The sequence below is a fragment of the Lissotriton helveticus genome, chromosome 5_1 (assembly GCF_964261635.1).
Source record: "Lissotriton helveticus chromosome 5_1, aLisHel1.1, whole genome shotgun sequence".
Taxonomy (NCBI): Eukaryota; Metazoa; Chordata; class Amphibia; order Caudata; family Salamandridae; genus Lissotriton; species Lissotriton helveticus.
The window spans coordinates 365,331,708-365,359,298 of record NC_136065.1 but is presented as its reverse complement, the minus strand read 5'-3'; the positions used below and the strand labels follow the sequence as shown (position 1 = coordinate 365,359,298).

Below are 27,591 nucleotides of genomic sequence, written 5' to 3'. Positions count from 1 at the left end.
CTCTGTGTGTGTGTGTGGCTCTGTGTGTGTGGCTCTGTGTGTGTGTGTGTGTGGCTCTGTGTGTGTGTGTGTGTGGCTCTGTGTGTGTCTCTGTGTGTGTGTGGCTCTGTGTGTGTGTGTGGCTCTGTGTGTGTGCTCTGTGTGTGTGAGTGTGTGTGTGTGGCTCTGTGAGTGTGAGTGTGTGTGTGGCTGTGTGTGTGTGTGTGTGGCTCTGTGTGTGTGGCAATGTGTGTGTGTGTGGCTCTGTGTGTGTGTGGCTCTGTGTGTGGGTGTGGCTGTGTGCGTGTGTGTGTGGCTGTGGCACTGTGAGTGTGTGTGGCTCTGTGAGTGTGTGTGGTTCTGTGTGTGTGTGGCTCTGTGTGGGTGTGGCTCTGTGTGTGTGTGTGGCTCTGTGTGTGTGTGGATCTGTGTGGCTGTGTGTGTAGCTCTGTGTGGCTGTGGGTGTGGCCCTGTGTGGGTGTGTGTGGCTCTCTGTGTGTGTGTGTGTGGCTCTTTGTGTGTGTGGCTCTATGTGTGTGTGGCTCTTTGAGTGTGTGGCTCTGTGTGTGTGTGGCTGTGTGTATGTGTGGCTGTGTGTGTGTGTGTGGCTGTGTGTGTGTGTGTGGCTGTGTGTGTGTGTGTGGCTCTGTGTGTGTGGCTCTGTGTGTGTGTGGCTCTGTGTGTGTGTGTGTGTGGCTCTGTGTGTGTGTGTGGCTCTGTGAGTGTGGCTCTGTGTGTGTGTGGCTCTGTGTGTGTCTCTGTGTGTGTGTGGCTCTGTGTGTGTGTGTGGCTCTGTGTGTGTGTGGCTCTGTGTGTGTGAGTGTGTGTGTGTGGCTCTGTGAGTGTGAGTGTGTGTGTGGCTGTGTGTGTCTGTGTGGCTGTGTGTGTGGCTCTGTGAATGTGTGTGTGTGGCTCTGTGTGTGTGGCAATGTGTGTGTGTGTGGCTCTGTGTGTGTGGCTGTGTGTGTGTGTGGCTGTGTGTGTGTGTGGCTGTGTGTGGGTGTGGCTGTGTGCGTGTGTGGCTGTGTGCGTGTGTGTGTGGCTGTGGCTCTGTGAGTGTGTGTGGCTCTGTGAGTGTGTGTCTGTGTGTCTGTGTGTGTGGCTCTGTGTGTGTGTGGCTCTGTGTGTGTGTGGCTCTGTGTGGGTGTGGCTCTGTGTGTGTGGCTCTGTGTGTGTGTGGCTCTGTGTGGCTGTGTGTGTGGCTCTGTGTGGCTGAGGCTCTGTGTGGCTGTGTGGCTCTCTGTGTGGCTCTGCGTGTGTGTGTGTGTGGCTCTCTGTGTGTGGCTCTGTGTGTGTGTGTGTGGCTCTCTGTGTGTGTGGGTGCAAATGCAATAGGTCTCGTATTTGCGAGAGATTCAGCTATTGGCATTGTAAATGACAATGCCATTTATTTATCTGTTTTCAAAACCAACACATAAATAACAATTTTGTCATTTACAATGGCAATAGCTCTAACTTTTGCAAAGGCGAGACCATTGCATTGTAAATTGTTTGGTGGGGTAATTAGTTTGAGATAATCGCATAGATTAAGAACCCATGATCTGTGCTTTTTAAAAAGAACTTCCATTAGTAAGATATTCTTAAGGTAAAGAAATCCTATCAGAGGTATGAAAGCCATTTCTGATATTATTTACATTTAGACTGATGATTATGAATAAAATTGCGTTTCAAGCAAAATATATGTGGACATAGCTTAACCTACAGGTTATGTTGTTTTCAAGTGAATAATGTTAAGTTTTTTTGAAAATACAAAAAACTAATTCTCACGTTACTCTACATCTGTAGTAGGCCATGATGCAAAAGTCTTATTTGTGCAGGTAGGCCTGAGAGGAGCTGTGTATATTATGCAACATGTTTTCACAAGAGAGAAGACCCCACTAAGTTCCAGGGAACAGGGTACTGTAGACACTGAAAGTCAAAAAAGGATCCCTGGACTACACATGTTTTCCTTCACACTCTAGAATTCCATATACACCCACATATTCGGCACAGCAGACTTTCTATATATGTATCACTCCAACACAAAAATATGACGTTTACAATCTTATTCTTTTACTTATAGTTAGTTACTGTTGTTAAAATTCAGAACTATACTGAAGGACATTATTTAAAAACATACATTGTATTGTCACATATACAAGCAATTGTTCACATTAAATTCATAAAACATCTCAATTTAAAAAAAAATAAAAAATTATAAAAGCATAACAGATTTTTTGCACCTAAAGTATCAAAACTCCAAAATACATAATAAATCACAATCTCCGACCCCTATTCACCTGTAGGATCAGAAATTCCTACTACCTTGATTTACTGACCCAATAACCTCATATATCTAAACCGAAATCACAGTATCCAAACTTTCAGTAAATCTGTTATTTCGTAGGGCTTTTATTGGATTCTATTGTTCCAAGCGTCGACGCGTTTCGGTGTCATTTCATTGATATAGTAACACCTTCTTCAGGACAGCCACAATTTCATGGGGTCAATATTTCTACGTTTCTTCGTTTCAGAAAAGACTGGTGGATGCTGTTGTTCCTACCCAGGAAGAGATTCTATACCTTAAAGGCTTTTCTTCCTTTTTTCAGGGCATCAGAATATGATTACAAGTGTCGCCCTTTCTCTTCTAAAATCGATGGAAAATTCAATGGTACAGGTCAAATTTCTGCACCACCCCTTTCTTCAATCTCTTCGTATTTAAGTTTATTGACCTTCGAGCTGTATTACACGGTACACCGCCGATTTTCTGTTCACCAGGTACTATTTCTTTTTTGTTCTTCTGTATTTTCTTTTTTGCAAGTATGCCCTTTTTCTGGCATTAGACTTCTCTCATCGAGGTATAACGTCTGGTTTCTGATTTTCATGAACCGGATATGTTCAAATTTCTTTCCCATGCTGGCGTCTACCTCGAAACCTCCTTCGACAGGATCGGTACCGTGTAATACCGCAAATTAGTCTGTCCCTGGCCCAGTGCATCATGGGAACAGGGCACACCAAACTACCAAGCCAATTCTTCACCAGAAAGGAGACAAGCTTCCGGGGACCGGTTTCTGGCATTACAGCCGTCGTCTGCTATTTTGTCCACCCTAAGCGTGGAAGGGTATACTCAGATGTGAGTCCCTTGCTCATTGCACCATCAGGATTCAAGCAAGCCGGGCCGACGACGGCTGAAATGCCAGAAACCGGTCCCCAGAAGCTTGTTTCCTTCCCAGTGTAAGAATTGGCTTGGTAGTTTGGTTTGCCCTGTTCCCATCATGCACTGGGACAGGAACAGACTAATTTGCATATAGCCAGGTTCTGAACTGGGATGGTGCAGTGAGCTAAAAAACGGTGTTGGATCTAGCCCTGATCTCTTGACTGGGTGAGAGTATTCTGCTTAATTCAGAAACTCTGTCCATCACCACCCCTTGTTGTCAAATATTTTGTCCACCCTAAGCGTGGAAGGGTATACTCAGATGTGAGTCCCTTGCTCATTGCACCATCAGGATTCAAGCAAGCCGGGCCGACGACGGCTGAAATGCCAGAAACCGGTCCCCGGAAGCTTGTTTCCTTCCCAGTGTAAGAATTGGCTTGGTAGTTTGGTTTGCCCTGTTCCCATCATGCACTGGGACAGGAACAGACTAATTTGCATATAGCCAGGTTCTGAACTGGGATGGTGCAGTGAGCTAAAAAACGGTGTTGGATCTAGCCCTGATCTCTTGACTGGGTGAGAGTATTCTGCTTAATTCAGAAACTCTGTCCATCACCACCCCTTGTTGTTAAATATTTTGTCCACCCTAAGCGTGGAAGGGTATACTCAGATGTGAGTCCCTTGCTCATTGCACCATCAGGATTCAAGCAAGCCGGGCCGACGACGGCTGAAATGCCAAAAACCGGTCCCCGGAAGCTTGTTTCCTTCCCAGTGTAAGAATTGGCTTGGTAGTTTGGTTTGCCCTGTTCCCATCATGCACTGGGACAGGAACAGACTAATTTGCATATAGCCAGGTTCTGAACTGGGATGGTGCAGTGAGCTAAAAAACGGTGTTGGATCTAGCCCTGATCTCTTGACTGGGTGAGAGTATTCTGCTTAATTCAGAAACTCAGTCCATCACCACCCCTTGTTGTTAAATATTTTGTCCACCCTAAGCGTGGAAGGGTATACTCAGATGTGAGTCCCTTGCTCATTGCACCATCAGGATTCAAGCAAGCCGGGCCGACGACGGCTGAAATGCCAGAAACCGGTCCCCGGAAGCTTGTTTCCTTCCCAGTGTAAGAATTGGCTTGGTAGTTTGGTTTGCCCTGTTCCCATCATGAACTGGGACAGGAACAGACTAATTTGCATACAGCCAGGTTCTGAACTGGGATGGTGCAGTGAGCTAAAAAACGGTGTTGGATCTAGCCCTGATCTCTTGACTGGGTGAGAGTATTCTGCTTAATTCAGAAACTCAGTCCATCACCACCCCTTGTTGTTAAATATTTTGTCCACCCTAAGCGTGGAAGGGTATACTCAGATGTGAGTCCCTTGCTCATTGCACCATCAGGATTCAAGCAAGCCGGGCCGACGACGGCTGAAATGCCAGAAACCGGTCCCCGGAAGCTTGTTTCCTTCCCAGTGTAAGAATTGGCTTGGTAGTTTGGTTTGCCCTGTTCCCATCATGAACTGGGACAGGAACAGACTAATTTGCATACAGCCAGGTTCTGAACTGGGATGGTGCAGTGAGCTATAAAACGGTGTTGGATCTAGCCCTGATCTCTTGACTGGGTGAGAGTATTCTGCTTAATTCAGAAACTCTGTCCATCACCACCCCTTGTTGTTAAATATTTTGTCCACCCTAAGCGTGGAAGGGTATACTCAGATGTGAGTCCCTTGCTCATTGCACCATCAGGATTCAAGCAAGCCGGGCCGACGACGGCTGAAATGCCAGAAACCGGTCCCCGGAAGCTTGTTTCCTTCCCAGTGTAAGAATTGGCTTGGTAGTTTGGTTTGCCCTGTTCCCATCATGCACTGGGACAGGAACAGACTAATTTGCATATAGCTAGGTTCTGAACTGGGATGGTGCAGTGAGCTAAAAAACGGTGTTGGATCTAGCCCTGATCTCTTGACTGGGTGAGAGTATTCTGCTTAATTCAGAAACTCTGTCCATCACCACCCCTTGTTGTTAAATATTTTGTCCACCCTAAGCGTGGAAGGGTATACTCAGATGTGAGTCCCTTGCTCATTGCACCATCAGGATTCAAGCAAGCCGGGCCGACGACGGCTGAAATGCCAGAAACCGGTCCCCGGAAGCTCTTTTCCTTCCCAGTGTAAGAATTGGCTTGGTAGTTTGGTTTGCCCTGTTCCCATCATGCACTGGGACAGGAACAGACTAATTTGCATATAGCCAGGTTCTGAACTGGGATGGTGCAGTGAGCTAAAAAACGGTGTTGGATCTAGCCCTGATCTCTTGACTGCGTGAGAGTATTCTGCTTAATTCAGAAACTCTGTCCATCACCACCCCTTGTTGTTAAATGTTTTTAAATAATGTCCTTCAGTATAGTTCTGAATTTTAACAACAGTAACTAACTATAAATAAAAGAATAAGATTGTAAACGTCATATTTTTGTGTTGGAGTGATACATATATAGAAAGTCTGCTGTGCCGAATATGTGGGTGTATATGGAATTCTAGAGTGTGAAGGAAAACATGTGTAGTCCAGGGATCCTTTTTTGACTTTCAGTATATTATGCAACAGCCATTATTTACAACTGATATTTGTATGCAGTTCAACAATTCTATAATTCGCTACCGAGTATGCACGTCAGTCTGTTAATTGCACTTTAAACATTTTAAAGGTACAAACTATTTTATATACCACTATCAACAGAAAATGGATTGGTATTATAGCCACAATGACATTTTAATAGTTATTCTCACTGTTTAGAACTTAGGGGGTCATTAGGATGGCGAACGCAATCCATTCGTATTTGGGACCGCCGGCCTGCAAGGCAGTGGTCTCACAGGGCAAATTAGGATGCGACCGCCACTGTTGCGGTTGCATTGCCCATGTCTTGTATTGTGGCGGGTGCTGCGCTCTGCAGCACCCGCCGCAAGACAAAACAGACACCCCACACATATCCCTACACTATGTGGCAGGCATCATGCGGTGCCTACCACATGGTGTAGAGGTATGTAGAAAAGCACCATAGGTGCCCCCCGCCAGGGACTATGTCCCTGGCCTAGAGGGTTAGGGGGGCCCGCTACTGGCCCCCAAATCCGTTTCCGCATGCCGCTTTGCTGTATGTTGACCACTGCAGACCGACCGGCAGAAAGGGATTTTGTAATCTCTACGCCGGTGTCTGACAGGCACCGCCACCATTCTGGGTCTATAGGGAGGTCAGACAGGTGGTCGGATTAAGACAGCCTGTCGGGTCCGTGGCGGTCGGTGTTTCCGACCACCACATGTCTAGAAGCCATTGTAATAAGTAGGACGGAGATCTCTGTTACGATGGCCGAGGGAAAAACAACCTGACGGTGGCGGTCCCTCGGCCATCGTAATGAGGCCCTTTGTTTTTATGAACCAACTATCTCCAGATGAGGAAGCTGTAGATCTGCGAAATGAATCAAGTTTTTTAAACATCAGTGTAGTTTCCTATGGATTAAACCAAAGATTAAGAATTATTTTTTAATGTTTTAATATTTATTATTTTTTATCTATTACCAAGATAATGTCTCAGAGAAACAAAAAATATAAACTTTTCAAAATACAACTTAAATAGAAATAAACTCCACATTAAAACACACACCTTTCAAAATATGCTGGACGAGTATTATGTGCCAGATGCAAAATACTACTAAGAGAAACCATTTAATTTCGGCTCTGGTTACTAATGCCACAGACAAGTGCAATAAGGTTTCATAAACATTATAAAAAAACTCTTTCATATTAAAACCAATTTAAAGCATTATCTTGGAAACATCTTAGTATGCAAGCAGCGAGACATGGCCATTAAATCCCAGGAGTTAAAGCACAACTCTGGACTCAGTGCTGCAGTCATGGCACACAGAGCAGATTAGTGTTTACATTTTTTTTTTTAATGCTGCATCTTTCTGAAGGTGACCAATTTACCCAGGGGTCGAACGCCATTAACTCGGTACCGTACAAAGACTGGGGAATTAATTCCCCCAACATCGTTTTTTTCATGGTTCAAAAGACAAGTCACTAAATCTTGAGTCACAACTTTTAGTGTATTTGTAGTGGCCCAAAAGATTTATTTTAAGTGCTGAGCAACGGTTATACTAACTGAGATTTTCTGAAATATGTGGTCCCAGGTACTTATAAGTGTACATATTCTAAAGGAATATTTTGAAGGCACCAGGAAATTGAAGAGAGGGGAAAACATGGTTTTAGTCTTACCTATATTTTTTTATTAGATTATTGTTTTTAACATGCATAATCCCAGGTTTTGTGATAAGTGTTTACTTCGGAAAGGTCTTACAATTATTTTTAAAGTTTACGTTTACAAAAACAAACATTATTTATAAAATCACAGTGAGATTAAGAAATATAAAGTTCAGGGTGGTAATGCAATAATAGGTACTATTTCAGAGTTTATGTTCTAATAGCTTTATAGCCCGTTAGAGCTAGACTATACCGGCCACTAAAGGCCTACTCCCTTGTTAAAAGCTTTCCCCTTTTGCCTATGGCCTTTAACGGCCAGTATAGCCAGCTACAGCGGGTTATAAAGCTATATTATATTCAACTTCAAGATAAAGCCATGGGATTCCATATACACCATCTAGGTCATCAGCATTCATTAGGTATCACCTAATTTTAGTGAATAGGAATTGGTCTTCAAAAATAAGGCTGGATAAATAAAAGAAAATAAAAATAAATAAAGACCAAGCAATAATGGTGCAGAAAGCTTCCCTGCTTCAGACCGTTTTCAACCGAAATCCTTGCCGTAAGCATAGAAAATAAGAACAACGGACACTGGTCTACTCTACTGTGGGTCTCTGTTGAGGCTTTGCTGCGGATTCCTTTGACAGCCGTACCCTAGAATCTAAAGAAGAACACAGATATGATAATTCAGCATCATTATCCAACTACAAGAACTACATAGTTTGTGGCTCACCATGCCCTTTTTTAGGTCTCGTGACCTATCAATGCGCATGCGCATTGAGAGAAGCGAGACTATAGGGCTTTAAACAAAGTTTACCTAACTGTGGCGATTTGGTGCTGTGCCCGTGGCTTTTAGGTCAATGCGCAAGCGCATTGACCTAAAATGCGCGTGCACATCACCAAATCGCCGTCTGTTCCCTCAGCCGCATTCCTCCCACACCTTTGAAGTGAAGCTTAGCTTCACTTCAAAGGCCCCACCTGCTTCACACCCTCATGCCGTTCTCCCCGCTCCGCCCCCTCCCCTGCCCGCTGTGTGCATTTCTCCTCCCCCCCTCCCCACAGCAATGCCCTCCGTCTTGTTTCCTTTCTTGTTTTATTTCAGCACGGCGTTACTTTTAAAGCCGCGCGGCGCCAATGCTTGTTTTGTATATGGAAATCTTGTGCCTCTACAGGTAGGTCACCGTTTTTTTATGCGCGCTGTGTTCAGGGTAAATATCTAACACACACATACAGACTCCCTCTCGTCTTGTGCTTTGAGTGCGTTGGTGAATACTCCTCCTCAAGTGTGCAGTGCAGGAGCAGCTGCCACCCCTCCTCCGCAGCCCTTCTGTTCTGCACGCTTTTCTTTCCTTCAGATTTAGCGAACTTTCTCTGCTTTCTGCTTCCCGACACCTTCCCTTACCAGCTAAGGCAATGTCTTCTCTTTTATTCTCTCCCTCACACCCTCTTCCCTCACCGAGAATTCTTTACATTGCTGTGAAGTTTGCGCTCGGTCAACTTTTGCCCAGGTCTCATGCACCAAAGAGCAGGGAGAGTTTCACAGAGTGCCAGTCTGCACTGTCACTCTCTGTACGGGCTAGTGATCTTGCTGAAGGAGAGATGGGGGTCACAAAAGCAATGACCGTGTGTTCGCTCCTGAGAGAGCCTTCATTCATTGCAGACGCTTGGCTTGTCCTCGATCTGCCTTCTGCACGGGAATCCCCTGAGCCACACCTAGGTTAGATAATACTCCCTTCACTTGAAAGAGACTACACAGAAGTAAAAGTGGAAAGCATTCCTTGTCTGCACAAACAGTTTTTGATTAAATGCGGCCAATTATCGTAGTTACAGTGGAATTCTAAACCTCTTCACTGCGGAGAATATGGGGGTAAAGCTGGAGACCATACTAAAAACTTTGTGTAGTCCACTTTTATATGTGACGCTCTTCGGTGCAATTTTTTCATTTAAATTTGCAGCAGAAAGCCGGTGGCTATGACAAGCAAGATTAAAGCACAATCTCATTGGTGAGTTCTAGTAGCTGCACACTGAACTGATGCATTTCAAATATGCAGCCAGTTCCGAAATTCTCTGTGCCTGCCTTGCAAGATGTGTCCCTCTTGCACACAAAAGATAGTTGTGTTGAAAGCTCTGGTTTTGTGAGCAGACACACCCACCCTCAAACCCTCTCACCCACCCTCACACACCCTCACACCCCCTCACTCACCCTCACACACCCACTCACCCTCACCCTCACACACCCTCACCCTCACACCCCCTCACTCACCCTCACACACCCTCACCCACCCACTCACCCTCACCCTCACCCCCCTCACCCTCGCACCCTCTCACCATCACCCCCCTCACCCTCACACACCCTCACCCTCACTCACTCACCCTCACACCCTCACCCCCCTCACAACCCTCTCACCCTCTCAGCCTCACACCCTCACACACCCTCACACACCCTCACCCCCTCATCCTCACACACCCACACTCACCCTCACCCCCCTCACAACCCTCTCATCCTCACACACCCTCACCCTCACACACCCTCACACACCCTCACCCTCATCCCCTCACCCCCTCACCCTCACACACCCCCATACCCTCACCCTCACTCACCCTCACACACACTCACCCTCACACCCCCTCACTCACCCTCACACACCCACTCACCCTCACACCCCCTAACCCTCACACCCCCTAACCCTCACACCCCTCAGTGCTACAACACATATTGTGTTACAATAGGTGTCAAATTTGCGAAAGATAAAACTATTGGCATTGTAAATAACAAAGCTATTATTTTCGCTATTTTCAAAACAAGCACATAAATAAAAAAATGTGTCCTTTACAATACCAATAGCTCAAACTTTCCTAATGCGAGACCTATTGCATTGCTGTGCTTCTCTCCCCTGCTGCACTCTCCTGCTCTCTATATAGATGTGGCCTAACGACCAGAGCTGCCATCTAAGTCACGTAAATACAAAACATGTTGCATTCCAAATGCTATAGGTGTCACATTCGCGAAAGTTATAACTAATGGCATTGTAAATGACAAAGCTATCAATTTAGCTATTTTAAAAAACAACAAATAAATAAAATATTTGTCATTTACAAGACCAATAGCTCCAACTTTTCTAATGCGAGACCTATTGCATTTCCAATGCTTGTTGTATAAAGCCGCAGCGCCTAACTCCCTGTATAATCGACGATTCCTGTAAAACAGAGTTGTTTAAAACAAGTGTTGGCAAGGCCGATAGGTGTCGACTATGTGACGTCTATTACCTTTGGTAGTGTGGAGTGGCACTGTGTGGTGTGGACTAGTGTGGCATTAAGTGGCATGGACTAGAGTGGCATTATGATGAGTGGAATAGAGATTGTGTGGTGTAGCAATCCGTAGAGTGGAGGTGAGTAATATTGTGTGCGTGGAGTGGCATCGTGTGGCATGAAGTGGAGAGGCATGGCATAAAGCATTTCAATGCCCAATCGGGTAGTTCGCGCTATATAAATACAATTACAAAGGAGTGTAGTGGCAATGAGTGGAGGCAAGTGGCAATGAGGGGAGTGGCATTGTGTGGCGTGGAGTGGACCTGAATGGAATATTGTGGCATGGCGTTGCGTGGCACTGTATGGTGTGCAGTAAAATTGTGTGGAGTGGCACTGTGTGACGTGGCATTGTGTTAAGTGGAGTGGCATTGTTTGAAGTGGAATTGTGCGCCATTGAATGTCATGGATTAAAGTGGAATTGTGTGACATGGACTGACTGTGTGGAGCGGAGTGGAGCAACATTGTGTGACATGAAGAGGATCTGTGGGGCATTGCGTGGCATGGAGTGGAATTGTGTGTAGTGGAATTGTGTGTAGTGGAATTGTGTAGACTTGAATTGTGTGGCACTGAGTGGCGTGGTATTGTGTGGTGAAACTGAGTGGAGAGGATTTGTGTGGCATGGAGTAGAACTGTGTGGAATTGTGTAGAGTGGTACGGTGTGGCACTTTATGGAATTAAGTCAAATTGTGTGGCATTGAGTGGAATCGTGTGGCATTGAGTGGAGTGTACCTGTGTGGCATTATATGGAGTGGGATTTTGTGAGATTAGGTGAAGTGGAATTTTGTGGCATTATGTGGAGTGGATTGGCACCGCACGGCATGGTGTTGAGTCGAATTGTGTGGTATTGTGAGCAGTGAAATTGTGTGGAATGGTGCTGTGTGGCATTGAGTGGAATCATGTGACGTGGAGTGGAACTGTGTGGCGTGTAGTGGAACTGTTTGGCATGCAGTTGAACTGTGTGGCGTGAAATGACATTGAGCAGAGTGGCGTGCTGCAAAATGCTTTAATGCCTCATCAGGAACAGTAAGCACAATTAAAAATTACTGGAGCGGCATTCAGAGGAGTGGAGTGGCATTCGGTGGGGTGGAGTGGCATTGTGTGGCATGGGGTGGGGTGTAATGGCATTGTGTGAAGGGGAGTACAACTGAGTATTGTGGAATTGCGTGGAGTAGAATTATGTGGCACAGAGTGAAACTGTGTGGTGTTTTGTGGAGTGGAATTGTGTGGCTGGTAGCAGGCACATTTATTTAATTTTTTTCAATGCATTATTTTTTACAGATGTTAAACAGTGCACAAAGATGATGTTTGCACACTGATTAGATTATAACATGTGCGCAAATAATGTACTGCCGGGTGCATGCAAGCGTAAAATGGCGATTGTATTTTGACTGTTATTTTGACCGTTACAATTGTCTCACGGGAAATTTGATGATCAAAACGCTCACACGCTTAGAAGAAGCAAAGACGCATTAACAGTGTTAACAGCAGCATAGCTGTCCAGCGCTAGTGGTAATTCAAGCCTTGTTCAAGTTCAATCACTTGAAGAGAAGCCTCGCCAGCTTGTGCAAAAAATGGCGGACGCTACGGCCCGTAATTAACACAATATTGCGCCCCCATCTCAGCTGCCATACGTATTTATGAAGTAAGTGGCGCAGTACATGACACAATTGACATAACTGATCTGGTTCTCAGCGTGTGGATAAGTTGGCAAACTAATGGGGGGGGGGGGGGGCAATACTGCTATAAACATGCTTTTCCCTCGGGATGCTGGACCTTAAAATGGCGGCTGCCAAGTGTGATACACAACTGTCTCTGTTGTTTGCATTTTGTCAATGTGACTCTTCTGCTCAAGTATGATCAATATATTTAGACCCTCTAGCTTATGCTGGGCATGCATTGTGGAGCATGCTGAGCCTGCTGTGTACGCTGTTCCATTCTGATCCTGACTATGTATGCTGGCCTTTCTGTGCATACTAACCCATACTGTTCCATTCTGCCAATACTGCCATTGCTGTTGTGACATCATCCGGAGATAACATGCTCTTTCAGGCTGTTCTTCATATTATTCTTTATGTATGATCCTGCTGGGCACGCTGATCTGTCCTGCTCTTTCCTGATCCAGATTGTGCTTGCTGGCCTGGCTGTACACACTGCCCTACACTGTTACATTCTGTGCATGTTGGTACTTCGTGCCAGTGTTGTGCTGTTGAGACGTCACGCTGAGCATGGGATGTGCCTATGCTGTGCACTTGCCTGTGTTAATACAGCTACAGCTGGAAACACAACTACAAACAGAGACAAACAGTAATAAAGAACTAAACAACGAATCCAGCTATACCAACTAAACAACTAAACAGATAAGCAGATAAGCAGCTATACTAGTTGTACCAGTCACCATTACGGTCACCTGCTAGTGTCTACAGGATACACTGAAGATACAGGGTAGATGCCCAAAAATTACTGACAAAGAGGTCAAGTCGAGCTTCAAGCGTGTTAAAGCAGGCCCTCCGAACCCAGACTCTCCTACTAAAGGAAAATGCAACATAAATGCAATGATGGATACCATATTAAGTAAACTCGCAGAGGTCCACGAACTTGCAAAATCCACAAAAGAAGAGATCTTTGGATCAGACAGGATATTAGGGATACCAATGTTAGACTGTCAGAAACAGAGAGCAGAATCAGTCAGCTAGAAGATACGGAAAGCAAAATGAATAAATCCCTCAAAAGGCTAACAATCTCAACGGACTCTATAACAAAGCGCCTAACAGGGCTAGAGGACAGAAACAGGAGAGGGAACTTAACATTTTTTTGAATCCCTGAAGGAGAGGAAGCCGCCTCTGGTTCTTGCATCACTTTCCTGGAAAGTTGGTTTGCTCAAGCCACTAACCTGTCTTTCAGTAAACCTCTAGAGTTTGACCAAGACCAATTGTTTGTAAACCTCTCCGTTACCAGCACGTGGAACAGATCCTTGCCTTCATGCACAAAAATAACCACATCCTTTGGAAGAACAACAACATTTTTATCTCTCAATATTACAGCAAAGAAACTGGGGACACTAGAAAATGCTTCCTGGCACTTCGTCAAAGACTGAGAGCTTTGAACTATCAGTTTGCTTTTGCAGGTCCAGCAACATTTTGAGTTATGATTCAAGGCTCTCCACACTTTTTCACAGACCACTCATAGTTGAAAAGATTCCTAGTCGGGCCAGAAGACACTTTTATGGATACTACGACCCCTGGGACTTCATCCATAACCCCTTGACTCTTTATTGCCTCAATATTCTTAAATCTCTATTGTTTCAACACTCCTCAGCAAAAGGTACGATGATAATTTGATCTCTCTTGGCCTTCACCTGTTTCAACAGGCGTATCTCCACAAATGTTGTGCATAGCAACATTATGCTCTCTCCTGGTCTCTCTCGCAGCTGCATGACCATCACCTGATCTTCAAGCAAATCACTATGTCCTAACTTAATGTATTAATGTCATAGGTTACGAACCTGTATTCTCCATCCTCAGTTGTAGGTTGACAGACGAGATTAGCTCTCTTGATCTCCACTTGTCCTCATTTTACGTCTCTTCAAGCCAGTATTTGTGTTAATGCGTTATTGAATCTGGCCTGCATCTTAGGTTCTCTCTGTAGGTCGTTGGGCACTTTATTAATGTTCAGCAAGTTAGCTTGTCCTTGTTGTTCACTATTGAGCTGAATTGACAATGAAGTAGGTCCCATTGGCAGCCTGTTGCAAACGGACCACGAATATGCCTACTGACCTGGCTCAGTTTGATGACAAAATGGCCTATTGGCTAATAGATATTGTTAGTTTACCATGTTAAAAGCCAAATTCTTGCTCCACTTGCATTATATGGTCAACTAGCATAAATACTTAGACCAATAGTGCATTTTTGTATGGCAATAGTCCATATAACACTCTAACCGCAATCGGTTCCTAGTTCATAGTCTTTGATGATCTTTAATCCTCAGCCGTAGATTGAACTCATGCGTTTAAGGCACTCTTGTCTGGTTCCCATGGGAGGGGAGCTTTCTTCCCTAGTCACCATGCCTGTTTTCTATCTTCAGGGTTGGGTGGGAGGGTTAAGGTTGTGCGGTTGGTAGGGTTATGGTTTTGGATCTTGTTTTTCTTATTTTATTTATCTATTGTTTAATTTGCTCAAGTGCCTTGCCTCTGCTCTGAAGGGACGTTTTTTGAAGTGATAACATTGTTCATAAAAGGGTTACTCCATTGAATGGTCTGCTTCATATGTGTGACATGTCTCCACACTCAAGTGCCATGTTTACTCATTCAAATGTAGTGTGTTGCAGTAATAACCTTGTCTTTGCAGGTGTTTCCTCAATGCATGGTCGGCTCCACGTACGTGACATGTGTCTTTTCTCAAGTGCCATGTTTCTTTACTCAAGCACCATGTTTTTTCTCTCAAAGAGCATGTCTTCTTTCGCATGTCAGATGTGTAGCAATGCTAACCTTGTATACACAAGTGGCTCCTCTTCGAGTGGTAAGCTTCATATGTATGACATGTACACATTGCCTGTCAATCCAACACAAATGTGTCCACTGACTTTATCACATGTACAAAAGTGTGTTACAAACTCTGCTCATACAGTGTGTATACTGTACAAAACCAACTCTTTTCTCAGAGAAGCACTGACAATGTCTATAACACACCTATGATGTCGCAAACTCCCCCAGGTAATATGGCCCCTATGGCCCATAACAATATCAAGATTGTCTCACTGAATGTTAAAGGCTTAAACCACCACATTAAAACGAGAAAGATCCTTGATTATCTACATAAACAGAAATGTGATGTTTTCCTCCCACAGGAGACGAAGTTTGACTCAAAATAATTTAACTCACTTAAAAATAGGTTCTACAGCGATGTTGAAGGATCGGAAGCGGTGGGGGTGAGTCATAGTCTGACAGAGTCTGTCCAAGTGCACAGACCTGACAGGCGACAGCCGCCCCACTCTGGCAGAGGGCGCCAATTCAAGATGAAAGAACAGTGTGATCTTCTGCAAATAATGCAGCAGGGCCATCAAAAGTCATGTCAGTGGCACTAACACTAAGCAGGAGTGGGTGTGGTTGCACCAGGCAGTTCATTGCTGAAAAATAGTAATACAGGAAAGGCGCCACTCCTGATTCACTTGGCTGGGATTCCCAAACTCATATTTTATGCCGTCCTCCCCCTTTTGCCACCCTGGGCGGCTGCCCAGTCTTGCCTAATGGTGGAAATGGCCCTGAGCAGGGATCTGGATAAACAAACAAAAGAGCATTAGGCTTTGTTAATCCAACAAAGCAGGGAAGAGCTTAGCGTCATACTTAAAATTCAAACTGCAGAGGAACACGATTAAGAACCTAATAGACCAAAAAGGTTTAGCTCACTCTGATCCCAATAAAATTGCAGAAATCTTTGAGAATTTCTTTTTTATTTTTTTTTTATTTTTTTTATTGAAAATTCATTGGTACAAAAAACAGATACAGCTTAATAGGGAAAGTTCCATTATTTCATCATAATTTTCAATAAGCATTAAAGCATAATAAATACAACCAGGCATTCAATAAATAAATAGATAGATGTTTACATATAAGCATAAATATACATATAGGGGACTCATCATCCGTTGATTAAAACTGCCCCTCCCTCCAGTTTTTAAAGGGGTCCCATATCTTATTTCCAAAATCACGCTTTTTCTTACCCTTATAAAAATATACAGTAGATTCGATGTTGTGAATACGAAGAAGCCTGGTCAGCCACATTTGGAATGTTGGGGCATTTGGGTCCTACCAAGCGGCTGAGAGTAGGATACGTAAAACGGCAGCAGCTAAAAAGATAAAAGCCTCTGTTTCTTTATTCAGAAGGGCCGTTTTATTATCGCTCCCAAGGATCATTATTGTCGGGGATAAGCAGATCTTTAAGCCTAGCAGCCCCTCCAAAAATTTCTCGATCTCAGTTTTAATCAAACTAAGCTGCTCGCAGTAAAAGAACATATGTAGTAGGTCTCCTGGGCCTTTCTGGCATCTAGGGCAGTTACTGTCGATTCTCATGCCCCAATCATGATACTTAGATGGTGTATAATACAGGTTAAAAAGTGTTTTAAAATGCTGAATCTTCAGATTTGAGGATCGGAGTACCTGCTTATCCAAACTCAGGGCCTTATCGAGATCAGTATCTGGATCTTGAAGTTTAACTGCCCAGGCAACCTCATGTTTCTCAAGATCATCAGGGGATATTTCAATAAGGGCTTGATATATACTACTAATCCTATCTCCTCCTCTTAACAAATACCCCATCACAGGGCAATATGACTCGGGCAAGATATCAGAAATAACCGATTTAAGTGTTTGTTGTGAAACCTGGAAGTACTTAAAGATTTGGTCGTTAGGGAGACCGTACTTCTCTTGCAACCAGTTGAAGCTAGCAGTGCTTCCATTCAACATCACATCTCCCACCGTCCGAATACCCAGCTGCTCCCAGCACTTCCAAGCCCCATCCACACTCAAATTTGGTATATACCCTGAGTTCCATAGTGGGGTATATAGATTTATCTTAGGGATATGGCACAGTTTCTACAGATTTTTCCACAAATCCCAGGCACTTAATGCCGCCTTATATCGGGATTTAAAAAAAAATCTGCGACTGGTTTTTCTCAACAGAACCCCCACGGCCTCCTTTCCCATCAGCAATTCATAAATTGATGGCAAAACGTATAGCTCTGAGGTAGGATCATATGTATATCTCCCTCTGGATGCTGGCTCGAATAATATAGACATATGAATTAACAAACCAGCCCAGTGGTAGAATCTGATATTTGGAATTGCCAAACCTCCACGTTCCTGAGGGAGCGTCATAAATTTTAGTGCCCTCCTGGTTTTACCATACTGCCATATAAAACTGTTAAAGATAGACTCGATCTTTTTTAACATCCCTTCCTCAATTAAATATGGTATACATCTAAACAGATAGAGGAGTTTAGGTAGCATGGTCATCTTTAACACGTTGGCTCTCCCAATGAGTGTTAGGTGCAATGAGTCCATCCGCTTTAAATCCGATTCGATTTTTTTAAAAAGCGGGAGGTAATTATCTTGTATAATACAGCCTGTTTCAGCATTAATTACTACCCCAAGATAAGTGGCAGAATCGACATATCTTTGATCGATTTTAACAATCTCCTTAGAGCAGATTACCTGGGTCTTCGACTCATTCAGGCGATAACCCGAATGCATACCAAACTCGCTAACGATCTCTACCAGTATCTGCATAGCCTCAGCTGGCTTTGGTGTAATTACTGCCAGGTCATCGGCATATGCCAATATTTTGCTCGTAAATCCATTGGTTACTGCCGGCTGTATTCCCCCATTCTCGAGAATTTGCCTAACCAGCGGGTCGATATACAGGGCAAACAGGATGGGTGAGCAGGGACAGCCCTGGCGGGTGCCCCTGCTTATCCCAATCCTGTCCGGACTCTGGCCCATCAGCTGTATTCGGGCCATTGGGTCACAATACATGGCTTTAATGGCCGTCCTGATTTTTGGGCCAAACCCTCTCTCCATCAATACATTCCAAAGGTAAAGCCACCTGACGCGATCAAACGCTTTTTCTGCGTCAAGGAGGATCATGGCGACTTCTCTCCCCCCAGCAGCATAGGCCTCGAACAGCGAGATTGCTCTTCTGACATGGTCCGCCGTTCCTCGACCAGGGATAAACCCATGCTGCCAGGGGGAGACGAGTCCACCAATAACCCTCCCCAACCGCATGGCCAGGATCTTGGCATACAGCTTATTGTCAGAATTAATCAAAGATATAGGCCTATATGACCCTGGGTTTTCCCTCGGTTTTCCTTTTTTATGGAAGACTATGATGTTAGTATCTTTCCATGTTTCCGGGATCTTTCCTGTACCCATGATGCCATTGAATAGATCCACCAGTATTGGACCCATCTCTCCTGAGAGGCATTTATACATCTCGAGAGGGATGCCATCTGGCCCAGCAGCCTTGCCAGCAGCCAGGTCGGATAGTGCCTCGCGGATCTCATCCCCCGTTATATCCAGCTCCAAGTTTTCTCTCTCTACTGGTCCCAGTTTAGGCCCATTATCCGGATACCTGCCGGTTGTGCGTGTCCCACCCATTTCCTCCTCATACAAGGTTTCATAAAAATTAGCAAAGACTGAGAGGATGCCCTGGGGTTCCACCACATCACGTCCATTCTCGCGAATGCTTGTTATTAAGAGTATAATCTTGTCTGATCCTTAGTGCTAGTTCCTTACCAGCCTGCTCCCCAGTTTCATACACCCTCCCCTTATATGTCCAATATTCTGCTGCCGCCTTTTCTGCAAAGTGTTTTTGTAATTCTGCTTTAATTAGGCAGATGTTGGTTTGGCTCTCTCTACCTTCCCTTCCTTGGGTTATATCTTGACAGTGTTGTTCTTCTGCCTTACCTAGATCTCCCAAAAGCTTGACCCTGGTGGCTTGTTCATTTTTCCTGGACTGAGCAGAATAGCTGATAACCTCCCCCCTTAATACTGCTTTAAATGAATCCCACACACAATTCCTTGATGCACTATATCGATTGGCATCAAAGAATTTGTGGGCCCATTTTTTCATATGTTCGACAAACTGTACATCAGCCAGGAGCTTTCGATTGAATGTCCAAGCCCTACAATTCCTAGCTAGCCCCATACCTTTGTATATAATTGCCAACGGGTTATGATCCGAGAGGACCTTAGGAAGTTTCCTAATACTGATCTTACTAATTTCTGTAGATGATATTAAGAAATAGTCCAATTTGCTATACCTCTGGTGGGGACAAGAGAAGTATGTATAACCTGGATCTCTAGGCTCCTTTGCCCCCCAGACATCCATTAAACCGTGCGACAACATCATAGAACGGAGAGCCATGAATACCCTTGGTTTTCTGCCAGCATATGAACTCCCCTCAAAAAGATCCGTAGAGATATTAAAATCGCCACAAACCAGTATGGGAATCGGCCAAGATGACAGTTCCTCTTTCAAAATTTCAAAAAACCTCTGGGTCGTCCTGATTTGAACCATATATGCCACAGATAGTAAGACCACACTCCAATTCCACCAGAGCCCATCTACCAAGTGCGTCAGATTTATCCCGTTTTGCCTCCCCCAGAAAAGATTTCCCCAAAATCACTACCCCCCTTACTGTTGACGTTTGGGTTGAACATGCCAAAATATTGAACCCACCAACCCCCAGCAGCTGCCTCTTCGCCCATGGTAGATGGATTTCCTGAAGGCACAGAATATCTACGGACTCGGTCTTGACAAACTGTGCCAATTTTGATCTCTTCCTCCAATCGTTTAGCCCCCCTATATTTATTGAATATACATTAAGATTTGCCATGCTTATTGCTAGAGAATATCCTTACTTTCAACTGAACATCATAATCATAAAAAAAAACATATCCAAAGCAAGTTTACCATTTTCCAAAAACACCAAAGCTGTAAAAAACATTGTACCACAAATTTTCATTTTTTCTGCTTTTTTACCCCCCTTACCCTTCCCACCAGTGCCCCCCCAGAGGAACCCTCCCTCTCCCCCCTCCCACTGGAAGCACTCAGACCTAGGTCTGAGCAAATGATGGTTGTGTGCAGCAGCGTAGAACGTAGGCGCAGCTATTTCTTAAACCCCCACAATCATATGAACCGTATTTTACCATATCTTACCTCCCCCAGCCCGTACCCCCCTAAGAAATGAAACAAAATCCCATTGTTGAACCAATCAGTTCAGATAGATAGTGCACCAAACACCAAGAAAAAATATTCTAAATTTTTGACACCTTGGCGGACTTAATACTCTACTAGTCAGTCTATTTGAATCACAGAGAGTCCAGGAACTCCTTTGCCTTAACTTCTGATGAAAAATATATGGTCTTCCCATCTTTCAGTATCTTAAGCTGCGCTGGATTTACTAAATAAGCCTGAGTGTGCTTGTCCTGAAAGGGCTTAATCAGCTGGCGGAGTCTCCACCGCCCCTCCACTGTCGCATGACAGAAGTCTGGCCTCACGAAGAAAGAAACCCCCTCACTAGATCTTTTAGCATCGGGGCGAGCCTTTTCCGATATAATCTGCCGGAGAACAAAGTTACCAAAAAATATTAAGACTGCCCTAGGTTTATCATCGCTTCCTGCTCCCCGGCGCGCTCTAAATGGAGTACGATGGATTCTCTGCATTTCCGCAGCCCAGTTCCACTCAGATAGTTCCGGGAATGCTTTTTTGAACAGGTTAATCATGAAGACCCTAATATCTGAGCCCTCTGCCCCTTCCAGAACTCCTAAGACTCGGAGGTTGTTGCGCCTCAGCCGGTTCTCCATATCTTCCAGTTTCCACTGGATGTCGACAACCTGAGCACACTGGGAATCTACCTTAGAAGATGCTGCTGCGGCTTCTGCTTCGGTTGCCACAATCCGTTCCTCCAAATTAGTGACTCTGTCCCCCACATTGGTGCATGCCTTAGAGAGTTTTCTAACAGCCCCCTGCATCTTACGCATTGCTGCCTGTGACTTCCGGGTGTCCTGCCTAGCTTCTTCTCTATGCGTAAGGATGGTCTGATATATGACATCCAGCAGTGGGGGGTACGATGATGGGGCCTCGGTGTTAGGGTTTCCCTGTAGGGGCGTAGCTGAAGAGTGATCCCAGGTCAAATCCCGCATCTGATGTACACGGGTCTCTCCATGGCCACCAGGTCTTTTGGCCGTACTGGGGGGGTCCCGTTCTAAATCACTGTCACTTTCCGAATCCAGATTGCTCACTTCCTGAGAGCTCCTCTCCTCATCGGACCATTCCGCATCCTCTGTCACCGAGAAGAAGCACTCACTGCTATCTTTCTCTTTATCTTGCTCCTTACCCCCTTCATCTGTGAGGGTGTGCTGAGCTAGTGGGCAACATAGCGTGATTTCTTTCTCCTTCCCTTTATCCATGCCCCCTTCAGTCACCAAACATTGTCCCGTGGCCTCCTCCAGCTGTTCATTCAACAGATGAGCAGGAGATGACAAAGTCTCGGTTATCCCCCCGTTATCTAATGTAGCCCCATCAAATTGATTATCAGTATCTGTACCTGTAACCACCGAGGTCCCTGTGGCTGTCTCTTGCCCCCTTGCCTCAGCCTGTTCCTCTGCCCGCGCAGCCGTTGACAATGATACATCTTCATGCCCCTCTACCTCATCCAGAGGGAGGATAGGTCCTCCAATCTCCTTGGGGTTCTGTGCCATTGGCTCCTGGACTAGGGGTTGAGGCGACTCAACAACCGGGTTCTTCTGACTCCTTCCCCCGCGAATCAATAGCTCCGAGATAGAAGGGGACTGCCGGGGATGCTGTGTCATCTGTTTACCTCTCTTGGGCGGCATTGGTGTTTCATCGCCCTCACCATAGTTCGGATCCACTGTGGGCTGAGATGTGTCTTCCATCCCTTGGTGTACTTGCTCTGAGTTTAGGGGTAAAGCAGGAGCCGCCTGCGCAACCTGCGCCGCTTGTGCTGTTTGGGCTGCCTGGATTTTCTTTTTTGCTTTAGCTGCTGCAGAAGCTATCGTTTTTGGGGCCATTGCCAGCACGTTAGGAGCAAAGTGCTCCTTCAGCCCAAAAAAGTTAATCGGCAGATCGATCCTGCCTGCTTCTCCACTGGCTCGCACTGCCTGCCTCAGCCTCGGCCTCGGTCGGCAGCTGCCACGCCCCCAACGCCGCGGACGTCGGACCCAGAGCACCAGCAGCCCGTCCGTGATCGCCGACCGCCTCCACTGGAAGCTCGCCGCTCCGGACCACCAGGGAACGATCAGCATCGGCTCTCCTTCTCTCAGAGCGAGAGTCCGCCAGGTAAGCCGCCGCTTCTAGGGGAGGGGGGATCGGGGAGGGTTGCTGCACCTCGTCTCGCCCACGCTGCTGCTCTGCGGCTCCTCACACAGCCGCCATCTTAGCTTAGCGTCATACTTAAAATTCAAACTGCAGAGGAACACGATTAAGAACCTAATAGACCAAAAAGGTTTAGCTCACTCTGATCCCAATAAAATTGCAGAAATCTTTGAGAATTTCTATAGTACTCTATATAGCAAGAACTGGGATCTGAGCACAAACATTCAGGGCTATCTAGATAAATGTATTCTGCCGACCCTCTCAGAACAACATTTCCACTCTAGAAATCGAAGAGACGATAAAGGTCCTCAAAGTTAGGAAGGCACCGGGTCCCAATGGGTTTAATGCTAAATTTTACAAGTGCTTCTCCTCTGCACTGATTTTCCCACTTCTAAACTTCTTCAACGATTTTAGTGACTCTGGTCAGATTATTGGGACACCAGCAGAAGCTATCATAGTAGTAACTACCAAAGATGGGAAGGATCCAACACTACCTAAAAACTATAGGCCAATATTGTTAATTAATTTAGACTGCAAAATCTATGCAATGATTCTTGCTAAGTGCCTCCAATTTTTTTAGCCCCACTCATTCACCCTTCACAAGTAGTTTTTAAAAAAAAACAGACTCTCTAGTGATAATACTCATATTCTAGCACATGTCCTTGAGAGAGCCAAACTTACTGACTCACCAACAGTTGCTATCACTTTGGATGCCGAAAAGGCATTCAACAAAGTTGATTGGACCTACTTGAAAACAACACTTGATAAATTTTACTTGGGTGAGAATTTTACGCGTATGGTTATGGCTCTTTATTTTAACCCCTCAGCCAGGGTCAGTGCGGGTGGGTGCCTTTCATCTTCCTTTAAATTAGAACAGGGAACACGGCAAGGCTGTCCTCTTTCCCCCTCTCTATTGCTCCTTGCAATTGAACCTTTCGTCTGTCAACTTAGGAACAATAAATAGATTACAGGACTATGTTTCAACAACTGCATGGTCAAAATAAGTGCCTACGCGGATGACGTGTTAGTTGTTTCCGAGAACGCGGAAGCGGCTATCCCTGCACTTATGTCCTCAATAGATGAATTTGCTGCAGTATCCGGATATAAATTAAACAAAGACAAGACTGAAGTAGAAATCCTGAACAACCTTGGTGGGAAAGAAGGTGTTGGCAACTCTGGCCTCTTATGGCAACCTAACTGCTTTTAATATCTTGGCTTAGACTTTACAAGAGATCTGATCACCACCCTTCAGACTAATGAAAATGCTTTCTTCAAGAAAATCTCTTCACTATTAGATGGTTGGTCACCTAAATTTTTATCCTGGTGGGGTAGAGCTGAGACATTAAAAATGATGATTACCCCTTTTGTTAACTATCTAGCCAGCATGCTACCAATGACTCTCAAATGACTTCCTGAATAGGATCTATACGTTTTTTAACACGTTCTTTTGGCAAGGTAAGAGACCCAGAATATCAATGAAAAAACTTCAATTGCCCAAAGAAAAATGTGGTCTGGCTCTTCCAAACTTTAGGAACTATATGGAAATAGGGATCTAACTGGCTACTCCCCCAGGCGGACTACACCCCAGTCTGGCTGGAAATAGAAAGATCAATCATCAAAGATATGCATTTGCCTACTTTCCTCAGTATGGATATACCTTCCATCCCCCATTCAAAATATATCTTGCTTAACACTAAAAGAGCCCTTTTACGCCTTGAACACTTCTCCACACTAAAAATTAGCAAATCCAACTTAATCTTAAATCTTTTTATTGAAATAATTTACAGCAAACATGACAAAATTACATGCAGATTTGGTCATTGTATCGCTTACCAAAGCTAAGTCCAGGTCTTGAAAGACAGGCTAAGTCCATCTGCATTAGAATAGGTTGTGCCATTGCAGCAAGGTATTGTGTGTGCAATAAAGAGCTAAATAAAACAAAACTCCAAGAAAAGCCCCCCCACCCCTCCCACCCGTGTTCCAAGTCCACCTCCTATACCATCTAAGCCACTCACACATTCTGGTCTTGCGCCGCCTCACCCGGCTTAGAGAGATGCAGTAAGCGGAGGTATCGAGGACAAGTAACTTCCCTGAATTCAGAGGCCAACAAGGACAAGAAGTGCTGCCACAGCTCGACATACTTAGCTCCCTCCTCTGCCATGGTCAACATAAGCTTTTCCATACCAAGGACCTGCCACAGACGGTGGAGCCAGCCATTGAAGGTTGGAAAGTGGGCAGTCTGCCAGTGCGAAAGAATATTTTGCATTGCTGAACCCAGCGCTATAGCTATTAGGCGGCCTCTGCGGGAGCAAAGTGGGTAAGTCAGAGGGCTTGGGAGGCCCAGGAGGACATATGAGGGGAATCTTGGAATCTCTGTGTCGAAATGCATGTCTACTTCGTCTAATATTTGTTTCCAATAAGCTTGAAGGTGAACGCAGTTCCAAAGGAGGTGTACCACGGTGCCCACCTGTCCCCAGCCCCTCCAACACATTGCGTCTCTAGTGTGGTCCATGGCATGGATACGCTCAGGAGTGTAATATCAATAGGTTACAATCTTAGTAAGGGTGTCCGTGAGTCCCATGTGGTATGCAGAGTGTTGTGCATTATAATATATGCCCTCCCATTCCTTATGGCTGAGTGACCTGCCCAATTCCCTCTCCCAACGTGCTCCCCCGGAGCTGTAGGTGTGAGCAAATCTGACCTGTAGCATCTTATAAAAGTCTGATATCAGCTTTTTGTCTGTCTTGCGAGTAATAAGCCAGCGCTCATAGGGGAGGAGGTGTCTATCCTCCCCGGGACGGACCTGGTCATTGAGCGCCCAATGTCGTACTTGTAGATAACGCAGTCTCTCCTTCGCTGGAATGTCTTAGTCCTGCATGAATTGGGAAAAGGAGATGATTTCCTCAGCTGAATACATGTGATATAGGAAGCGGCACCCAGAGGGCCACCTCGCAAAAGCAGTCATATCCATACCTGGAGTGAAGTCTGGATTATCCATCAGTGGGGTAAGCTGGGACAGGAATGTGGTGAGTTTTTGTTTAACATTGGTTTGATCCCAAATCTCCATGGGAACCCTTGTGATATGTGAAGCGTATAAGTTAGGGGGTCTATGTTGTTTGCGAAGAAACTGAATGTCCTGCAGGGGGTCTACCCGCCACTGCCTGGTCCTGGAATAACCAATGTTTCTGTGACTCCCAACAGCTCCACTCCACCAAATGACGCAAGTGAGCAGCTTGGAAGTAAACCAATAGGTCTGGGAGTCCGATTCCCCCCCTCCGGGGTCAGTGTCGCCAGCCTCAGCTTCAGACGCGGTTTCTGACCGTTCCATATGAACTGTGCCAGTTCTGGTTGTGTCTGCTGTATCTAGCCAGCTGGAGGTCTGAGAGGCATAGTAGGAAACAGGTATAGGATCTGCGGAAGGATTGTCATCCTAACTGCGGCTACTTTTCCTAACCACGACAAAGGGTAGTGTTTCCAATGCCCCAGTGCCCGTCGGATCTTCTGCCGTAGTGGGGAATAGTTACTAATAGCTGTTTCCCAAAATACGGGATTGCCTTCGCCTCCCATTGAATGGGGAGCAAGCTTTGCAAATGGTTCCGAGTAGCTTTCTCTAATGACAAGACCAAGGCCACCGACTTATCAATATTCACTTTGAACCCGGCAGATCGTGTGAAAAATCTAGATCCTCTAGGCATGCAGGCAGTGCTTCTAGTGGGTTACATAATGGAATCAAGACGTCATCCGCGTAGAGGCTAATCGTATGGACATACCCGCCAAATTTGATCCCCGTAACCAATGGGTTGAGTCTCAACCTCTGCGCCAATGAATCCATGTAAAGAGTGAACAGCAGGGGCGATACGGGGCACCCCTCGCTAGTGCCTCTCTCAATGGCGAATCTGGGAGATTTAACTCCATTGATTCGTACCGTGGCCCTCGGGAACTTGTAGCAATTTATCACGTATGTGCGAAATTTCATGCCCATTCCCATTCTTTCTAGGACTAGTTCCAGGTAGGGCCAGTGGACCCTATCAAACGCCTTTTCAGAGTTGATAGCCAGCATCATGTACTCTCCCTGAGTGCGTGTGGCTTTCTCAATGAGTTGCAAGGCGCGCTTAGTATTATCAGAGGTTTGACGTTCCGAGATAAAACCCGCCTGATCCGGGCCAACGAGCCCAGTCATGTGGGGTGCAAGGCGGGAAGCCAGAATCCCAGTATATAATTTGAGATCCACATTAAGAAGGGAGATAGGGCGGTATGCCTCACATTGCGATTTGTCCTTCCCTGGTTTGGGAATCACTGCTATAGAGGCCTCCAAAAAATCTCCTGGAATCGCACCAGGCTCCGAGAAGGAGTTAAAGAGGCGGGTGAGAAGAGGGACGAGTTGTGCACAAAATGTCTTGTAAAAGATAGAGGAAAAGCCATACGGCCCGGCGTTTTTGCCAGCTTAAGACGTGAGATGGCGGAGATGATCTCTTCCGGTCGAAAGTCTCTGTCGAGATAGTCGGCTTGATCTTTAGTTAGCGCCGGTAGCGGGACAGAGTCGAGGAAGGACTCTCTATCCGCGCTCTCTAGTGGAGAGCTAGTGTACAGGGCAGCATAAAAATCCCGAAATGCGGCAGCAATGTCCCCGTCCTCCGTGACTCGTCTACCGTCCTTTTAGAAGAATCTCTTGTATTTGTTGCTTCTGTCTTGTCTCGCGCAACTTATGGGCTCGCAAGCGCCCGCATCTATCCCCCTCCGGTGTAATAAGCATGTCTTAGCCGAAGGCTGCGAATTCTGACCTATCCTGGTCAATGGCTGCCAATTGTTGCCGCACCGCTTTAAGCTGTCTCCACACTCTAGGAGCTCCTGTCCTCTGGTGCATCTGCTCCAATTCTCTAGACTGTTGGATGAGCTCATCTCTTTTGCACCTGCGCTCAATGTTGTCTGCGGCTGATATAACAATTAACTCTCCTCTTACCAATGCCTTCAGCGCAGCCTAATGTGTAGCGAGCCTGGTGTCAGTGTTACTGTTGTGAGCGAAATAGTCAGTAATGACCTGCTGTACCTGTGTGACC

At 45.5% G+C, this 27,591-nt stretch overlaps 1 protein-coding gene across 1 annotated transcript in view; it reads right to left on the bottom strand.

Annotated features, from left to right (window-relative positions):
* Positions 1-27,591, bottom strand: part of LOC144754563 (aflatoxin B1 aldehyde reductase member 2-like) — a 302,692-nt gene that overhangs the window by 256,964 nt on the left and 18,137 nt on the right. Inside the window, exon 2 of the mRNA XM_078642496.1 lies at positions 13,042-13,056. Coding sequence (XP_078498622.1) covers positions 13,042-13,056 — 15 coding nt within the window. The remainder of the gene's footprint in view (positions 1-13,041; positions 13,057-27,591) is intronic.